At 50.9% G+C, this 17,468-nt stretch overlaps 1 protein-coding gene across 2 annotated transcripts in view; it reads right to left on the reverse strand.

Annotated features, from left to right (window-relative positions):
- Window positions 1–1,790: 1,790 nt before the first annotated feature.
- Window positions 1,791–17,468, reverse strand: part of NEMF (nuclear export mediator factor) — a 30,119-nt gene continuing 14,441 nt past the window's right edge. Inside the window, exons 17-33 of one of the 2 annotated variants that reach the window (XM_066630462.1) lie at window positions 16,634–16,737; window positions 15,851–15,913; window positions 15,205–15,317; window positions 13,820–13,877; window positions 13,566–13,624; window positions 11,666–11,786; window positions 10,782–11,052; window positions 9,879–9,921; window positions 9,739–9,788; window positions 9,126–9,255; window positions 8,150–8,227; window positions 7,874–8,050; window positions 6,833–6,862; window positions 4,204–4,310; window positions 4,080–4,123; window positions 2,865–2,944; window positions 1,791–2,021 (exon numbers count right to left, since the gene is read on the reverse strand). In XM_066630462.1, the coding sequence (XP_066486559.1) occupies window positions 1,944–2,021; window positions 2,865–2,944; window positions 4,080–4,123; window positions 4,204–4,310; window positions 6,833–6,862; window positions 7,874–8,050; window positions 8,150–8,227; window positions 9,126–9,255; window positions 9,739–9,788; window positions 9,879–9,921; window positions 10,782–11,052; window positions 11,666–11,786; window positions 13,566–13,624; window positions 13,820–13,877; window positions 15,205–15,317; window positions 15,851–15,913; window positions 16,634–16,737 (1,606 nt within the window). In that variant the 3' untranslated portion in view covers window positions 1,791–1,943. Of the gene's footprint in view, window positions 2,022–2,864; window positions 2,945–4,079; window positions 4,124–4,203; window positions 4,311–6,830; window positions 6,863–7,873; window positions 8,051–8,149; window positions 8,228–9,125; window positions 9,256–9,738; window positions 9,789–9,878; window positions 9,922–10,781; window positions 11,053–11,665; window positions 11,787–13,565; window positions 13,625–13,819; window positions 13,878–15,204; window positions 15,318–15,850; window positions 15,914–16,633; window positions 16,738–17,468 lie in introns of those variants that run through there. The other variant, XR_010794572.1, reaches the window with a different exon arrangement.

Below are 17,468 nucleotides of genomic sequence, written 5' to 3' on the forward strand. Positions count from 1 at the left end.
AGTAGAGTAGTCAGTAAACAGTCCAAGTCATATACTATGAGCAGTCAGTTCAGTATTAACAAATCCAAATCAGCTTTCCACAATACACAGTCAAAGTTCAGTCCACAGTCAGTAACATCTACATACATCTAGCCTCCAAAGTCTCAGGCAGCAGTTCAACAGTTGTCTCCCACTACACTCCTACTACTGCACTGGAGGTTCAGTAGACTAACCCTTAAGTACTCTGAATAGCCAATCAGTGTAGGCTCAGTTACACTCAGGGTGTGATTCAGCTGACTCAGCAGCCTGCACCTGTCCCTGAACCAATTTGTTAGCTGTGTCTCTGGCTTTTACAGAGCACTGAGCTAACACTTCAGGGGCAGGTTTGGGGCTGGCTGGCCTTTGGTTTCAGTAGAGGCACTGCCCTGTTAAGTGCTTGGGGATGTGCTGTGATGCAGGTCATGGCTAGTTGAGACTGCAGGATGGAGGAGCTGAAGTGGGCAGCCCAACAGGCACTGCTGATAAACAGTCCCCTGCGGGCAGTTGGGAAGGCTGTTGCTTGTTAGACCGGTCGCCTTTTGGCAAGGCTTTGGTGCACCATGCCTTGTCCGTGGGCTTCACCTGGCACAAACCATGAAGGAGAGCATTGGGAGCTGAAATGTTCTTCCAGGGCTGCACCCCTGTGAGAGGGGAAACACTGCCAGGGGGCAAAGCCAGTGCCTACCATGCCAAGCAAGCACTGGCACCAAGCAACAGCAGAAAACACCTCCTGTTGGTTCACGTTAGGAACTGTAGATCTCGTATGGGTTTCATATCAGACATGCTTAAGATGGGGGGGGGGGGGAGAAAGGGTAGTAGCCTTCTGGTTAAATAGTTGTGCCTATGAGCCCTTCCCAGGGCTGTCCCAAGACCTCCCACCATCTGTGCTGGCATGTCAAGGGCTGCTCCCCCACTCTCCAAGTTCCAGCTCAGCATTCTGTCCCTCCCCCATTTCCTCTTCCAATCCAGTAAGTGGGAGGAGGAGGTGTACAGAGGAAGCAAGTTCCTGGACAGCAATGGTCACCCTCCCCAAATCTATTGCCGCAGGTGGCCTCATAGATGGGCCAGCCCTAGCCCCTCCCAGCATTCTGGCCATGTCAACAGGATTCCATCAAAATTATTGGTAGGGGCAAGTTACAGTAGTTAAGGCACTGGCTGCAGTGAATGGCACAAGAGTTACAGCATTGTTTGAAACCCTCTACTTGCAGCAGGTGTGTGAGGAAGGGGAGCTTAAAACACCTGCTGCAGAAAGCCTGGAGTTGCACCTGCACATTCACCAGCAGGTAGACAACTCCCATTCACTAGGAGTGATAACTGTGTCTAATAGTATGTTCAAAGTTATTGGTGTCCATTTGCTTATTTAGCAACAAGTCTTTATTAAAGCAGGCTAACTTAATTTTACCAAGACCTGCTTTCTTACAACCAAACAGAGTTCATGATAGGAGATTTTAATCTGCATTTGCCCCATACGTGTTTTAGGGCCCAATCCTATCCAACAATGATGCAGCTGCAATGCAACCCTGAGGTAAGGGAACAAATATTCCCCTACCATGGGGAGGCTTCTGTAACCCCCCTCCCCCTCACACACTGCAGAATGCAGTGCATGCCCCATTGGCATGGCTATAACAGTCCTGGAAAGTTGATTAGGATTGGGATCTTCACTCTTAAGTGTCTACTCCATAGAAAAGGATGTAATCAAGATTCTCTCACTAGCTTTATTATTATTATAGCTTTATGCAACCAATAGTTCACTATAGATCTCCCCCCCCCACACACACACACACACTAACTGCCCACTGTCTGACTGCCCACCCATCAAGTAACTACCACAGTCTCTTGGATTACTGGATTTTATTAGCAAACCTGGTAGGAACTACAGCAAGGCTGTGCCATTGATCCCAGGCTCCATGTATGAGAGGCTGCCATCATTTCTTCTTCATGGCCAGGAGATTAGGGGCTGACACTTTCACCTTCCCTGGAATATTTCGGGACAGGTCTGTATCCTGTGCAAAAGAATCACACAGCCCTGTGCTGTTAGCGGAAAATACTGTTGGGAATACACAAGAGGCCAATTGTAGGCATGTAGCAAAATAGTGTCAGGGGTTTTAAAGAATTCAGAATTCCAAACCTTGCAGTAGGCAGGAAACACTTAGACCTTCAGCATAACCAGTGGACAGAAGAGGCGACAGGGGCTGCTGGGTATCTATGCTGAGTTGAGTCCCTAAAGACCCCTGCAGCCTCAGGAGGCAAAACATGCAATTTCCAAACAGAAGAGCTCCAGCAACCACATTCCAAGGAGCAGGCTTCTTTACTGCAGCTGCTGGACTTCTAAACTGCTTAGCTTACCACAGAACAGAGTGCAGGCAAGAGAGGAACAGCTATGTGAAGGTCTGAAGGTTCTGCAAGTTGAAAACCACACAGCCGCTCTTGTGGATAAAAGGAACCCCAAGAGTACAGCAGGACTGTGAGGTGATTGTGTAATATTGAGTTGCACTGATGTCTGTTCCCCGACCAGTAACTGCACTCAGGGTTGAGAAATGTGGCCAGGACCTCTTCAGGTTAGAGAGCCACATACACCCAGGGACAAAGGGGGCTGGATTGCAGTCCTTTTTTACTCCCAAAGAAATGTTTGTCATTCAGTTGTGTGGAGAATGACTTGAGGCTGCAATTTGGAAGATGCTGGGGGTTAACATACTTTCCCCCACTAGCTGCTACCTTATAATCAGTTTATGAGTTGAAACTTCAAAAGAGGAAGGGCAGGAGGCAGTCCTGCTTTACCTGATAACTACCTTGCCCTGACAGGGACACACTGCTGTGCTCACCTGGACAGAGAAGGGGCTACCTACCTTCACACTGCGAAAAAGATCCTTCTCTCTGGCGGAGGCCTCCTTGGACTGCATGAAGTTGTGCAGGGCGGTTTTTGCAGCTGTTGGAGAAGGACAAAGCCAGGTTTTTGGAGAGAGTCTGCAACAGCCTCTTGTTGTCCTGCATACATTGTGTGTCACATTGACTATTAAGGCATTTCAGACAGATGATGTTTTGTTTCCCCCCAAATATTTTTAACCAAGAAAAAGGAGGTAAAGACCTGATGCTGAGCTGGATACAGAAAAGCCCACGTTAGGTGGCAGAGGCCCCTGCACCACTCTAGCAGGGCTTGCCCAAGAGTGTACGCCCCCTCCCAGTACCAGGACAGAAGCACCTGCTGCCCATTTCACCCTTTTGACACATGGAAGAATGTCTCAGCTTGATTTACATCCTGCATTTCATTAAATCTCATAGTGGCATAAAATAAAATATGAGGAATACCCTGTCAAAAGAACCAGTTAAAAATACAGCAGATGGTCAAGACAAGAACAGAGATATGCAACACCACAATTTGGAAAGGGGGAGGGGGGTCTGAGAGAACATTTTTGATTTCTTTTTAAAGGAGAGAGGGAAGGGAGTTGTTTGGTCTGCTCCAAAAGGTTGAGTGGCAAGTATATTTGTTTACAGCACAATCCTATGTGTACCTCCTCAGTTTCATCCAGGCGAGTATGTTAGGCTGCAACCTCCAAAACCAATTCCTCAAAACAGCAGCTAAAAACTCAAAAATCTGAAATGCCCTGGCCTGAGTCCAGGAATCTGCATAAGGAGTTTCCTAGTCTCTCCCACTGTTCCCACCCTCGCCTTGGGTCCTTGTCTAGCACAAGATGCAAAATGCTTCTCAGAAGACAGCACTTGGCCATCCTTTTAGGAATAGGAAGGCACTTGTCCCCCATCCCTTGTTTCCTGGTTCCATGCAGCTTTCCCTAGCCTCCAAATAGCCCTGCCTATCTCCCCAACCCCCACTGCTAAGGCTGGTCTCAACAGGCAGACAGGTGTACGGGAGTATCAGTATATACCCACTGCAGGTATATGGGATGAGAGGAACCCAGAGAAGTAGGGGAAGGAATAGGTTGGAACCAACTGTCCCACACCACAGCTGTAGAGTCACAAGTGCTGTGCAGGATCTCTTGACCCACTAAGCCGAGGTACAAAATTAGCTAGAAGCCAAACCCCCCCCCCCCCAAAGCGTACAGTACCTTTTCCTTTCTTTTGGGTGCCTGGTGTCAACTTGACTTTATACCTTAAACAGAAGAACATGGTTTAGTGGGCTGCCAACCTCCAAGGTGGGGGCCAGGTGCAGCTAAAGTTGTTGCCACTCACTTGTAGTTGGCCATGGCAGTGTAGGGTGCACAGATCGGAACAGCAAAGAGAAGGATGTCCTCAGGGTGGGGCTGCCCAGTCAGCAAATCAAACTGAGTCTCCCCTTCCTAGAGGAGCAGAAGATACACAAGCAGGAAGCTGAGAGAAGCAGTTTGAGGAACTTTGAGAGAAGAACTTTGAGGGTGTCTCAACCTGTAGACACTGCCTGCTTTACAGGAATGCTTTATTATAAGAGCTGGTTTTAAACTGGATTGTCAACTGTCTTGAGATCTCTCTGAAGGGGAGGAAAGTTTTCAGTCAGATTCGTAAACAGCATGAGAGAAGCAAGTCACAGTTTCTCCGTTCACGTTCACACCTCTCAGCAATCAAGAAGGTGTCAGGGTTAGAACATAACCCAGGCTAAATTTGCAGGCCTGAATAAGGTAGGGCATAATGTATGCGGAGTCACCAGGACTCAGGTGTAAAGTGAGCTGGAGGAGGAGACACCACCCATCCTGATTTGTTCACAGAACTTTATAAGAGACTGAGAGAGCCCTCATGTGTAGGTCATTGGTGGTCGTGCGTGTTGTGAAGTTGCTGTCTACTCTTTGCTATGCTGCTGCTGCTGTTATTGTAAATTTGTAAATACAGACTGAAGTGGTGATGGATTTCCTAGTGTCCGTGTACTCTCTATGTTGTGGGCTGTGTCCTTGAAGCTGCATTCAGATAGACAACCAAATAAGGAGCTACTCCCTCCTCGACAGAAGGCTAGAATGTGCCACCTCCTCCATGATGCAGAGGACAGAAAATCCCACATGAAAATTCCATGCACATCCCACTGTTCTTCCCAAGAACTGTGGCTTTTCCTTTGAAGAGGTTAGTTTCATGCTCGTGGGGGTAAGTGGGCCACTGTGGAGGCTTAGAAGCCTGCATAACGAGGCATCCAGAGGTAGCTCTAGCCTGCTTTGGTTTTCTGTGCCCAACTTTGCAGACCCCGGGGTGGGCACCCCACACAGCACACAAATCATGTGCAGAGACCTTGGCCTCTCCTGAAGGTGCTACCACAAGGATCCACTGCAGCACAAGTAGGAGGAGCCTGTACAGACATGTGTTCCACTGTCCAGATGTGTGCTGGGTCTGGCCAGACTAGCTCTGCCTCTGCACTCCCCCTTCAAAGACGGTCCAAAGTGCCAAACCATTAATGACATGACTGACAATCAAGATCAAAGTGTGGGGGAAGTGGGCCCTAACTCTCTGCACTCTTCTTCATGGGTAGGAGATCATGGGTCTAGAGCAGGGTGTTCAAAGTTTTTGGCAGGAGGGCCACATCATCTCTCTGATACTGTGTTGGGGGCCAGGGAAAAAGAATTAATTTACATTTAAAATTTTAATAAATTTACACTACATAAATGAATATATCAAAGATGAACTTATATGAATGAATGAAGGTCTTGCAATATCTCAATGCCTATAAAAGGCCTGGCACAAAGCAAGGCTCCTTTGCTGCCCCACAGATGCGAAACAGCAAGCAGTGGAGGCAGCCCTCATTCCACAGCTCACGCAAGAGGTTAAACAGTCACCCTCACACTGAGAGCAGTTGCATCTGGCCAGTGTGGGCTTCAAAAAATCTCCAGAGGGCCAGAGGCTCATTGGAGACTGGGGGCTCCCTGAGGGTCGCATTGAGAGGCTTCAAGGGCCAGGATTTGGGCACCCCTGGTCTAGAGCAGAGCTGTTCAAACTTTTTGGCAGGAGGGCCACATCATCCCTCTGACACTGTGTCGGGGGCCGGGAAAGAAAAGAATTAATTTACATATCAAATTTGAATAAATTTACATAAATGAATATATTAGAGATGGAACTTATATGAATCAATGAAGGTCTTGCAATAGCTCAAGGCCTATAAAAGGCCTTGCACAAAGCAAGGCCAGCATTTCCTTCACTGCTGCTGCAGCATCACAGACAAGAAAGAACAAGCAGGGCCCTCGTTCCACAGCTCACAATGTAGTCAAATAGTTGACCGTTAGGCTCATTGGAGACTGGGGTCTCCCTGAGGGCCAGATTGGGAGTCCTCGAGGGCCGCAAGTGGCCCAGGGCCGGGGTTTGGGTACCCCTGGTCTAGAGGGTAGAGCCTCCATTAGTCCGAAGATAACAACAGAAGGTCGCCAGTTTGAGGACACCGGCAGCTCCCTGAATGGCTGAGAATGGTGAGACCTTGAAGCAGCTGACAAGCCCAGCTGAGTGATTCCACCTGCTCTTGGTGTGAGCAAGAAGCGTCCTGGCTGCCCTCCATGTGAGAGATGGAGCTGCTTGTCAGCTCGTGTGGGAGAACTGGAGGCCAGAAGTGAGACCAAACCAGGAAGATCCATTCTGAAATGGATAGAGAACCTCTATGATTGTAAAAATCCCCTTGAGGGATTTAGAAATGCCTGGCTATATAAACCACCTTGAATAAAGTCAGAGGAGTAATCCGATGACTAGGAAGGGGTATATAAATACCGAGTTATTATTATTATTATTATGTGCAGGACGACCAGCCTAGCCCCTCAGCATCTTGGGTGAGATGGAGCCCACACAGCCACCTACTCCCTAAGCTCCCACGGCACCCCCTCCTCCCAAGCACCTCCATGGAAGGTAGGCAGGGTGCATTTACCTCATGGACAGCCTGGGGCTCCTGTTCTTCCTGTTGATCAAAAGAAGCACAAAAACATGAGTCTTCTACAGGAAAAGAGAGGATGGGTGGGGGAGTGGGAGCCTCTTGGACAACTGGACCAAGGCCACCCCTTGCTCCAAGGTCCTGTGCTGGATCCACATGTCCAAGGGACGTCTCACAGTCCCGATGTGAGACTGGGGCAGTAGGGCTTGGGTACCTCCCCCCTGTATGGAGACTGCAATGCCCATACTAGAAGGGACTGCAAGCCAGCCTGTCTCTGTCTCCGCCGCACCCTTACTCATGTAGCACACCCACCCCCTCAGTCCTGTAAGAAAAGGCTGAGAAGAGGTGCCTGGCTGCTGGGCCAAGCCCAAGCAGCTGCAAGACCCTAATTCCCAGTGGCCAGCTGGGTGGTCCCGGGAAGCCTGTCAGCAGGACAGGAAGGTAACAGTCTCTCCCAACCCAACCCCCCACCACTGGGGGATGCAGCCACCTCCTGCCCCTTAGCTCCCGTGGCTAAGAGCCCCCAACCCGCTTCTCTTCCATGACTTTGCAGAGCAGCCCTGAAGAGCAGCCTTCCAGAAGGGGAGAAATCACATTAACTCCTGCAGCACAAATCTGCCCAGCAAATTTCCCTTCTGCAGAAGAGCCCTCCTTCTACACATCCCTGAGACCCCACTTGGCAGGCAGCCTGAATGGCAGGCCTCTGCCTTTGCCCAACTTGGTCTGGCCTTCGCAAGGAGGAGTTCACCACCATCCTGCCAGCACCAGTCTTAGGGGAGCCCATGTTGTGCTAATGTGATGTGCCCAAGAGTGAGGGAACTACAGGGTGACCTGAGGAGGGATCACAGGGGGACGGGGTGGGCAAACTGGCTAGGGAGGACTTCCCAGGAGCCTTGCACAGACTCCAAGGAAGTGACTTTTGGCTCTCTTGTTGCCCTCACACATGATGGTGAAAAGAGGACCTGTTGATGAAGCTTTCCTGGCGGCTGGCCTGACTGGATAAGGAGCCAGCTATACGGCCGGCTTTGTGGCGGCTACCTTCTCGTCCAGGTGCTCCTCCAAAGCCAGTTCCTCGAAGTGGGGTGTGACTTCTTCAATGCTGGTTCCAGGCCTCTGGCCCCCTCTCGGCTTCTGGGGCTGCTTCTTGAGGGGCTCCTCTTTCGACTTCCCCTTTTTGCCTCTCTTTGGTTTCTCTTCTTTGACTGACCCTGCGGACTGGGCAGAGGGCAGGATTCCAGATTAGAATCTCAGACCAGGAATGCAACCCCCCCTCCCCTGTCTGCTTGCACAGGCTCAGCCTCATCTCCAACTCACACCCAGCAGCTTCATGATCAGCTCGCGGTCCTCCTCATCCTGGTCCTTGTATTTCTCCCTGATTTTTTTCAGTTTACTCTGCAAGTGAGAGAGGAAAGGAGTGAACACCACAGCAAGCGCGGTCAAGGCACACCTCCCAGAAGCATACAGGAGCCTGCCAGCTGGAGAGCTCAGGCATGGGAGTCTGCAGATGGCTCCAAAAGACGTGAATAAAAGACTTGCACTGAGGCCGGACTCTCCCTTGGCCTGCACTCGTGTCTCAACCTTGTGCTTCATCCTCACCTTTAGAAGCACCACCATACTCTGAAGTGGCTGTGTGAACCCAGCCTAGTCTACTGTAGGACATGAGAGCAGAATACACCCACCTTGGCTGCTGGCTGAAAAACCGAGGCCAAGATGCTGACAACACAGGCCCCAACACATGATCTGCTTTCTGGGCAAAGGCAGACAGCCTAGATGGCTAGGAAAATTCCAGAGCAGGTGGATGAAGTAGCCAGTGCTCCTGAGAGCATGGACCAGTGTCCAGAAACATTCAGCGGAGCTGCTGATAGGAGCCCAGTTGTTTGATCTCAACCCAACAGTACTCTCTCTCTGTCGTTCTGGTCCCCAGTTTGGCGGTGCTAATTGGCTACACTAACTCTTATCTTGGTTTGGGATCTGAACAGCAAAAGGAAGTAGTGGATGGGAATGAGGAAACAGGCAATAGCTTTCAGGAAAGTGTTCACACAGGCGGCAGAATTCGCTGCCCAGGGAAGTTTGGCCAGTTGCTCTCCTGTGTGAGTTTGAACACCTGTTTCCTGACACCGTTTCTGGATTGTGACATTTCATGCTCTCAGGTGTGTGCTGTTGCTGTGATCAGTTATGTTGAGTTTATGCCTTCTTGTTGAACCATGAACAGCTGTGGGGGCCCCATTTAGGGCAGGAGATACGGGATATAGATCTCCTTTGACTCACAACCTGGAAGGGTTCCGCGTACCTTTTGCCCTCTTTTCACAGGCTGCAGTGTGCCTCCTGCGTTCTTGCTGTTGCTGGGAGTAGGTGAGAGCTGAGCACCATCCCCTGCTGGAGGGTCCCCATCATGCTGTGGCTTCTTTTTCTTCATTTCTCTGAGGAAAAGCAAAATTGAACAGGTGCATGCTGTGGGTTCCAGCACCCAGACAGGCAGCAGCAGATATTCTCAAAAGAATCACCCGGGGGGGGGTAACTTCCTGCAAAAACTGTGGATCACAGGGATCCACCCACAAGCTCAGGTGGTCTGGAGGGTGGAAGCCTGCTCTGCTTGTGCAATTTGGTGTCTCAGACACCAGTCTGAGGAGGAAGGGAGGTGGGGAGTCAGCCTGGCAAGCCAATAGCAGCAGCAGCACACTGTCTGCTACCCAGGGAAGCCTGGCAATCCATGTCCCTGTGCACTGCCTCCTCTCCAGGCACATCCAGCAGCTCATCTGATGATTCTGCCTTTTCTTTTGATGAAAGAACGGAATGTGCTACCCATAGGAATGGAGATGCCTTTGGCACTTCCCAGGCACCCTGGAGCTTGTGGCTAGCTCTCCTCTGGGGAGCAAGGGTCTCCTGGGTGGGTACTCTCTTACCTCTTCTCCTTGGCTGAGAGATGCCGCCGACCCTGGGACTTGCTGTCACCCTACAAAAGAGAAGAACAGTCAGTTGCCTGTTTCTCTCCGGGGGGAGAGCCAGCCTTCCCACCACCCACAGACATCCACAATGGGCGTACCAAGCTTGTGGCACCCTCCTTTGCCAGGGACTTCAGTTGGGGTCTGTAACAAAAAGAAAAGCTGTGGTTTGTCACAAGAAAGAGCCAACCAACAGGAAGCAAGAACCCGAGAAGAGGCACCAGAGTGATGGGGGGCCCAGCAGAGCTTAGCACGCAGCAGTGCTGTGCAAGGCTGAGCGGAGGAGCTTCCTGAAGCGACACGCCAGTTACACTTTGTCATTGTTCCTTCAGTTCCACAACGACACCGAAACAGACATGGAGTCCATTATAATGCAGGTGCTTTAGCACCCTCCGAAAGACTGCTTGTGGGCTCCAACCCATTTTCCCAGCTCCTCCAGGAAAACACAGGTGCTCAGTGGCCACTCACCGGACGTCTGTTCATGGAAATGCAAAGTGGGGAACCAGCAGACTGTGTGAATTAGGCAGACACCCTTGCAGGGCCTAAGATGAAGCCCAAAGACTACCATCTAACCACACGTTCTGCGACATACAGATGGACCCGGTGGATGGTGAAACAACCAAGTCCAGCAGCTATGGGGAGTTTGGTCACCTGTACACACCTAGGCTTTGAGTTCAGGATGGCCACTTCCAACACACATGGCTATCATATCCACACGTCCTTCAGAAGAAAACGTTCTTTGGATTTTGATCTATGAGACTCTTTCCATGGGCAAGCACCAGAACCTGAGCAGCCCCAAAGGACAGATGATTCCTCGTGGCCAAGTGGATTGTTTCAAGAGCCTGGGAAGCGACCGGAAAAGAAGTCCTTCCTTCTCAGTCATCTCCTGGGCTTCGGATGCCTCAGAACCTCACATGAGAACAGCCACACAGCCTTTGCAAAACTCAACCAACACTCTGAAGAGCAGCCCCCACTCATTGTGCATGGGCTGACTCCTCAATTACCTTTGCAGCTGGAGGTGTGAGAGATCAATGGTCGTGTCTGGAAAATGCATCTCCTCCTCCTCAGCTTCCCCAGTGGGCTCCTCACCCCTTTCGCCCTCCTCCTCCGAGTCGGCACTCTCCTCTCTCGATGACCCCTCTGCAGCCAGCACATCCCCTGCCTGCTCCCCGGCCTGCTGACGGACATCAGCTGGGTCTTCCTCTGCCTCAGGCTCTTCCTGGGGCTCCCCCTTTTCACTGGAATCGCTGTTGCTGTCTTCACCTTCTGAGGCACCTTGGAAAACAGCACAGAAATAAAATGTGAACACAAAAAAGGCACTGAATTTGTGACTCCGAATTTAAACAAAACAGCCCTTGGAATTCAAAGGGGGGAAAGGACAAGGACTATAACTTCTGGCCCAGGGCAAGGGTTTCTCGATAGCTGCACACCAGGGCGGGTCACCACTTCTGTTTGCAGAAAGATCTCTAGCTACGGTCTGGTTTTTCTCCTATTGAACCTGCAGTAGAGACCTAGGCTGTGCACCGGAACACCAACTTAGCTTGCAACCAATAGTATGTGTTAGACAAGAGAAGTTGGGGGTGGTGTGGATGGGTCAGAATATTGTGGGAGAGATCTTGCTGCCTCTGAGAAAGACTCCTCCCCTGCCAGCCCCCTCTCCTGCTGCCTGCCCCAAAGCCTGGAAGCCTGCCTCCTGCACACTGCTGACACTCTCCTCCATCAAATCTCCCCTCCAAACAACCTTACGTGTGAACTCGCCAAGCAAGGGCAGTTATAAACAGGTCTCGCGGAAAGTCACAGTGGCTTATGGCCCAGGTTCTACCTCCCAGTCTGTACACCAAGCCCAGAAGCAAGCAAGTCCCAGGACTTCCACCTCATGGAAGTGTACCTAAGGGCTCCGTTTCCTCTGCCGCCAGTTCACTTGTGCTGCTGGTCACCATCTCCATGTCTTCGTCTTGCACTTTGACCTTCCGCTCACCTCGATGCCTCCAGACACAGGATTCATCCACCTGGAGGAGGGGGACGGAGGAAGCTTCAGTTTTCGTTGAGCAGGAACTAGGCCACAGCCGATCAGGAAAGGGATCTGAAGGGGTGCCTGTGGTATCATACTTGGTGTTGGCGTGTTTGGCAATGAACACAAGAAGGAGGAGGAGCAAGACAAGCAGTGTCCAAGCAGATCTGTCTGACCTTCCTTTGCTCATTCCGTGCACTGTGCTGAATTTGGTGAGCAAACCCTTTTGCCGGCTTGCAGGGCTTATTCCTCTCCTTCAGTGCTTATTCACTATAGGGTGGGGGGGGGGGTAAGAGACAAAGTCCCCCCTCTGTTTTCAATGTAGAGACACTTAGTTACTTGCTCTTTCAACTGCTATCAGTCAAAAGAGCTACATGGCAGTTCGCCAGTCAGGTTCAGGACCAGCGTGTCACTACCACCTTGGAGGCATGGCTGATGGGGATTGGCATGGCACCTTGAAGAGGAAGCTTGGGGAGATTTGCTTGGCCTCCTTGCTCTCTGCCTGTGGCTTGCAAGTGAAAACTTGAAACCACCTTTCTGATGAAGGCCTCTTATACCGAACAGCAGGAGAGAAACTGCTGTTTCTCTGTTCTGCCCAGCACAGCATCTTTGCAGTGGCCACTTGCTGGTTTCTCCCTTGTGTCCGACCCCTTTTGGGATAGGGACACCCCCCTTCCATTTGACTACATAAATTGCTTTGTAAGCTATTTGTTCAGTCTAAGAAAATAATAATACAGGTTGAGCCTCATTATTCGCATGGGTTCTGTTTCAAGCACTCACGTGGATGGCAAAAAACTCACTATAGCAAATCAATTTAAAAAAAAAAAAGTTTCTTTGCTCCAGTGATTTAAAAACAGCCTTGCTGACCTTTGTGATGCAAGACAAGAGTCATTAAGAAGACAATCCATCAATCAGTCCTCCTCCAAGCTCATAGAAAGGCGCTTCACTCAGTCCCTCCCTTTACCAGTGCAAAGTGATCACCTTTCTTTCATGTGCTCAGGGGGAAGGGAGGGGTCGCCTGGAGAGAGAAGGATTGATGGATTGTCAGCCAGCTGCTCACTCTCTCTCTCTCTCTCATTAAGGAGGCTGTTGTTAAAGGATTGTTCAGTTTTTAAAACTGATTTTAAACGGGTGCATTTTTCCCGTTCTCCAGGGATCAGCACATTCCTTCTCATTTGCAGTGGCCATTCGCATTGAGTCAAATCCATGTATAAAAAATCCGTGTATATATAACAAGGCTGGACCTGTATTCATTCTGCCTTGTCCCCATTTGCCCAGTAGAGTCTGTTCCTGTCCATGTTGTTAAGCTAGATTTTGGCATTTGGATTCTGCTGTTAGTTTTACAGATGTCAATCTGTAGCACTCGAGTGGAAAAACAGAAAAGCAATTCTCTAAACTGGGCTGACGACGGTTTGGAACCAGACAACGGGTTACACAGGCCCCTGCACTGACCCCAGCAGAGGCATTCCCAGGTTCTGGTCTTCCGAAGTTCTGCATCATTTGTACACAAGGCTGGCAACACATCCTTTGGTATTTCAATCTGGACACTTTTTGTACCAGGGTTCAAAATGTGGCATAAGCAGCTACAGCCTCCCAGTTTCCTTCCTCAGCAGGACAATTCGGGTGCACAACCACTGAACCCACTCACAAATGCAGAAGGTTGAGAGGCCTCCGCTTTTCACTGTAGGTGTGGAGTGGGACATATGGGGGCCAAGACAATCTTCTCCCGTAGACTTTTCTACCCACCCACCCCAGCCACGTGTTGAAGCCACAGTACCTTAAACAGGAAGCTGAAGCCCATCATCAGGTAGGAAGGCGGGAGAAAGTTTTTTTTCCCTGAAAAAGGAGAGAGAGGGCAGTTAGGCAGGGCGCATGCCACAGGACAGCTGTGCACATGTGGGTATCATCTGGCACAGGCTGCGACACTGCCATAGCTGGCACGTGCTCCCCTGCTGCAGCATTCCATAGGACCAGGGTTGGCTGCCATGCCCAAATGCTGGGGCATGTTGCCAGGCCCCTTTACACCTTTACCTCGGATCATGAAGCTTCCTGTGGTCAGGTATTCGCCAGTGGGGGCCGTCTTGGACACCTGCAGGAAATTTAGCCAGAAATGTTGATCAAGCACTGAGAAGTAGCATCAGAAAGAAAACAGGCAGAGCCCCAAAGCTGGTGCTTGTTTTCTGGACCAGCAAAAGCCCCTAGTCTTGCCAGTGGCTCCTCAGTTGACTCTTCAGGCACTTCTTTCAGTTGGAGGCTTCCCAAAGGGACGCTACAAAACGACCACTTGCCACAGTGCCAGGGATCCACGACCCCAATGATCCCTGCCCACATGACTTGGGTACATGTTTGCTACAGGGGCCTCGACCCCCTCCATGCTCCAGGACAAGGAGAGTACCCTGCTGGCCTTCCTTCTGCAAGTGAAAGCACTGGGGGATCAGTAGGTTAAGTGCCCACAGCTGGGCCTGGTTCTCTGGGAGGGCACAGCTCCCAGTGTGGTGGCCCCTACCCCATTCTGGCCCCCTAGTCCCATGGAGACAGCCTTGCCATGCTGGCATAGAGAGTTAAGAGAATTGGGGTTCTTATGGAACAATGGGGGGGGGAGAGAATTCAGAGACCCAGACACACACATCCAGACTGCACCCATTAGTGGTGCTCCCTTGGACTAGGCTGGGGAAGCAGCAGCTGCTGGTGAGAGTCATTTCCAGCACCAAGTACAACAGTGAAAAATCCAGATGAGCCAGTCATGAAAGACCTTTGCCCTTTGAGAAAAATTTCAGGGAGACAGTGGTATCCAGAAGTTTCCGTGTGTGCATGGTGCTGCTTTTGCTGGAAGGAGAAAAACATGCATTGTGGCACTTGCCCACATGCCCTAGAGTTCATTGCATCAGATGCAAAAAATGTTGTGCACGGCCCTCTTGCCATGTCACTTTTTCAATGACAGTAGCAGCAGCACCACCACTCGGCATCTGTGGGTAAGCTTGGCCAGGTGTGCCCACCCAGACAGGCAACGAGAATACACAGCCTCCAGCAAACCAACAAACCAGATTCACAGTGGAAGGTCTGCAGGAGATGGTCTTACTTGGCATGGAACACAGCTGCTGCCTACCTGCATACTTGACTGAACAGAAAATGAAACCTCGCTGAATCAGGCCATAGTCTGCCCCCCATCTCCCACAGTGGCCCACCAGCTTCCTCTAGGAAGCCCAGAGAGAAGGAAATTCTCCCCCACCACTGGCAATCAGAGGCAGCACCTGGAGGCGGCACCTGGCTACCGCGGCAGAAGTCTGTGAGAGACCTGCCTCTGGCGCCAGCCTGCTTGCAGGCTTTTCTTGCTGCTCACTCTTGCTTGTTAACAGGAGCTACAATGGAGTCCATTTCTGAACTGAGCCACAAGATGCTTGTCCAAGACCTCTCACCTGATGATGATGCACCCACCAGGCACTCGTGACGACACGCGCATCCCAGGCTGCACTGTAGCACAGCGCCATCGTGCCTGCCTCCATGAGCGTCCGTGGAGGGATAGGGGCCCCTGGAACAGAGCCAGAAACCAACTTAGCTACTAGGAAAGCTCTGCGCGGACACCCCCCGCCACCGGTTCTTTCTGCTAAACTGCCCTGAAAGTCAAATCAGTATGTGGTTCAAAAGAACAAACCCATCTGCCCGAGACTACCTGCTGTAGTCTGATTATTCTCTTGAGTGCTGTGTATGTTTTGCCCCATGAGGCAACCAGCAACAGTCCACACCAAACCCTGCAGTGCCCCCCTGCTTGCTCTCTGATGGTGCTTTAGGTACTACCTGCTGCCTGAGGACTGGGGGTTATGGGTCAGTCCAGTAGGCAGACCCTCTGATGGGCAGTCCCTGATGCTGACTCTGAAACAACGGATTCACTGAGGGCTGCATCTTTTGTTTCTTTTAAAGCTCACCTCAAGACTGTTAAGCCCTGTCCTTTGGGCTCAATGATACTCTGAACATTTTGTGTTTCAGCCTTGTGAACTCCACCTGCCCACCCAACACACTACAGAGCTTCTCCCTCTCAGCTCACTCCTCTCCTGGAAGAGGTACCTGTGGGATTCTTGACGACGCAGCTCGTAGCTCCGTGGAGATCCGCATGCACATATATGTCACCTTGCAGAGAACAAAAGGCATGCAGTGAAGTCAGCAAGGACGGGCAGAGCCACTGGGGAGCTGCACCCTTGAGAGGACGAGAGAGCCAACCACCTAGACCGTGGCTTTCAACCCATCAGACTAGCAATGCCCACCATGAAGTCCACTCTTCCTGTTTTGGGTTTTCAAGGCAGGGACTGAGTGCCCTCAAGTCACAGGGAGAGGAAGGCGGCTCAAGAGCAGGAGCTGCTCCAGGAGGACATCTGTGCCCCAGTCCTGCCTACCACATCTCCCAAGAACAACCACAGCACGTGTGCTGCCGCTGCCTTCTGCACATCATGCCCCCCCATACTTCTCTTGCTCCTCCCCTTGGAGCCAGCAGCAAGACATCCTCAGGCAGTTGACCCCTTGTAGAAAACAGCAATGTGCATAGAGCTCAGCAGCTGTTCCTCTACACAGGCAGACTACGCAGGACATGCTTGCTAATAATCCCTGCTCTCTGGCTTGAGTGCAGAAAATACCCGACAACCCGCTCCTTTTGCATTCACTACAGCCCAGACTTTAATTATGGCACGTATTGAAACCCACAGGATAAGAATCAATGATGCATCAACCAATCTGCCAATCCCCTCAACAGTCAAGAGGGGTTTTCTAGTAGCTCTCAAAGCACATTTATGGGCTGTTCACCCACAATAGGGATTGTGAGCATTTTGTTGTGCATACGAAAAAAGCCGGACTCACCTGGTCTCAGGTACCGCTTGACAATCATTTCATTCTGCTGTTGGTCTCTCCCAGCTAGAACAAGGTAATTTTCAGAAGTAATAAACCACAGGAATTTCTCAAACCTGTCAGATTACATCAATCCATCAAGACAAGGGTAAGACATTAACATAACAGGACACGCAGCTGAGAATACTGTCAGAGGAGCACCCTGGACTGCATCGACACATGGCCGCTCTTTCAAAACGTTAACTTTACAAGGCTCCCTGATCACATCTGTACTTCCTCAGATGGGGGAACAGACCTGTGTAGCATTCGTGGTGTGCAGCCCACAGAGACCATCACAGCTCCAAAACTGCACCCCCTCTATTTACAGCCAGTTCTGCCCTTGCAGAATTGAGATGCCATTGCACAGTATGGAGAGCTTCTGTCAGGAGGCTGACCCAGGCCAGAGCTGGCCTCCACCCAAATGGCCATTGTCTGTTCACAATTAGCCAGCAGGACCTCTGAGGGCTGGTTGTCAAGCCTGCTGCTGGATGCCCTGATCCCTGTGAGGGATGTCCAGTGCCTGGGAGGTTGCTGCCTTCAAATACAAAGAGATGTTGGAACACATGCCTAGACACAAGCTTCTGCCACATCCCAGACGCCTGGCACCGGCATCGTTTATTTACAGATATGAGTAACAGCAGCCAGTCGCTGAGCTCTGGAAACTCACCCAGCAGTTTTTGGCCAGATGTGCCCCTTCCTCTCCAGGAATCAGCTCTGCAGATATGCAGCCATCACAGCACTGATTGGCTAGCATTACAATCACACCCACCCAGCCTCCATCACTAGAACAATTTTACAATCATTTGAA

Source organism: Tiliqua scincoides, chromosome 1, assembly GCF_035046505.1.
Source record: "Tiliqua scincoides isolate rTilSci1 chromosome 1, rTilSci1.hap2, whole genome shotgun sequence".
In the NCBI taxonomy this organism is placed as follows: domain Eukaryota; kingdom Metazoa; phylum Chordata; class Lepidosauria; order Squamata; family Scincidae; genus Tiliqua; species Tiliqua scincoides.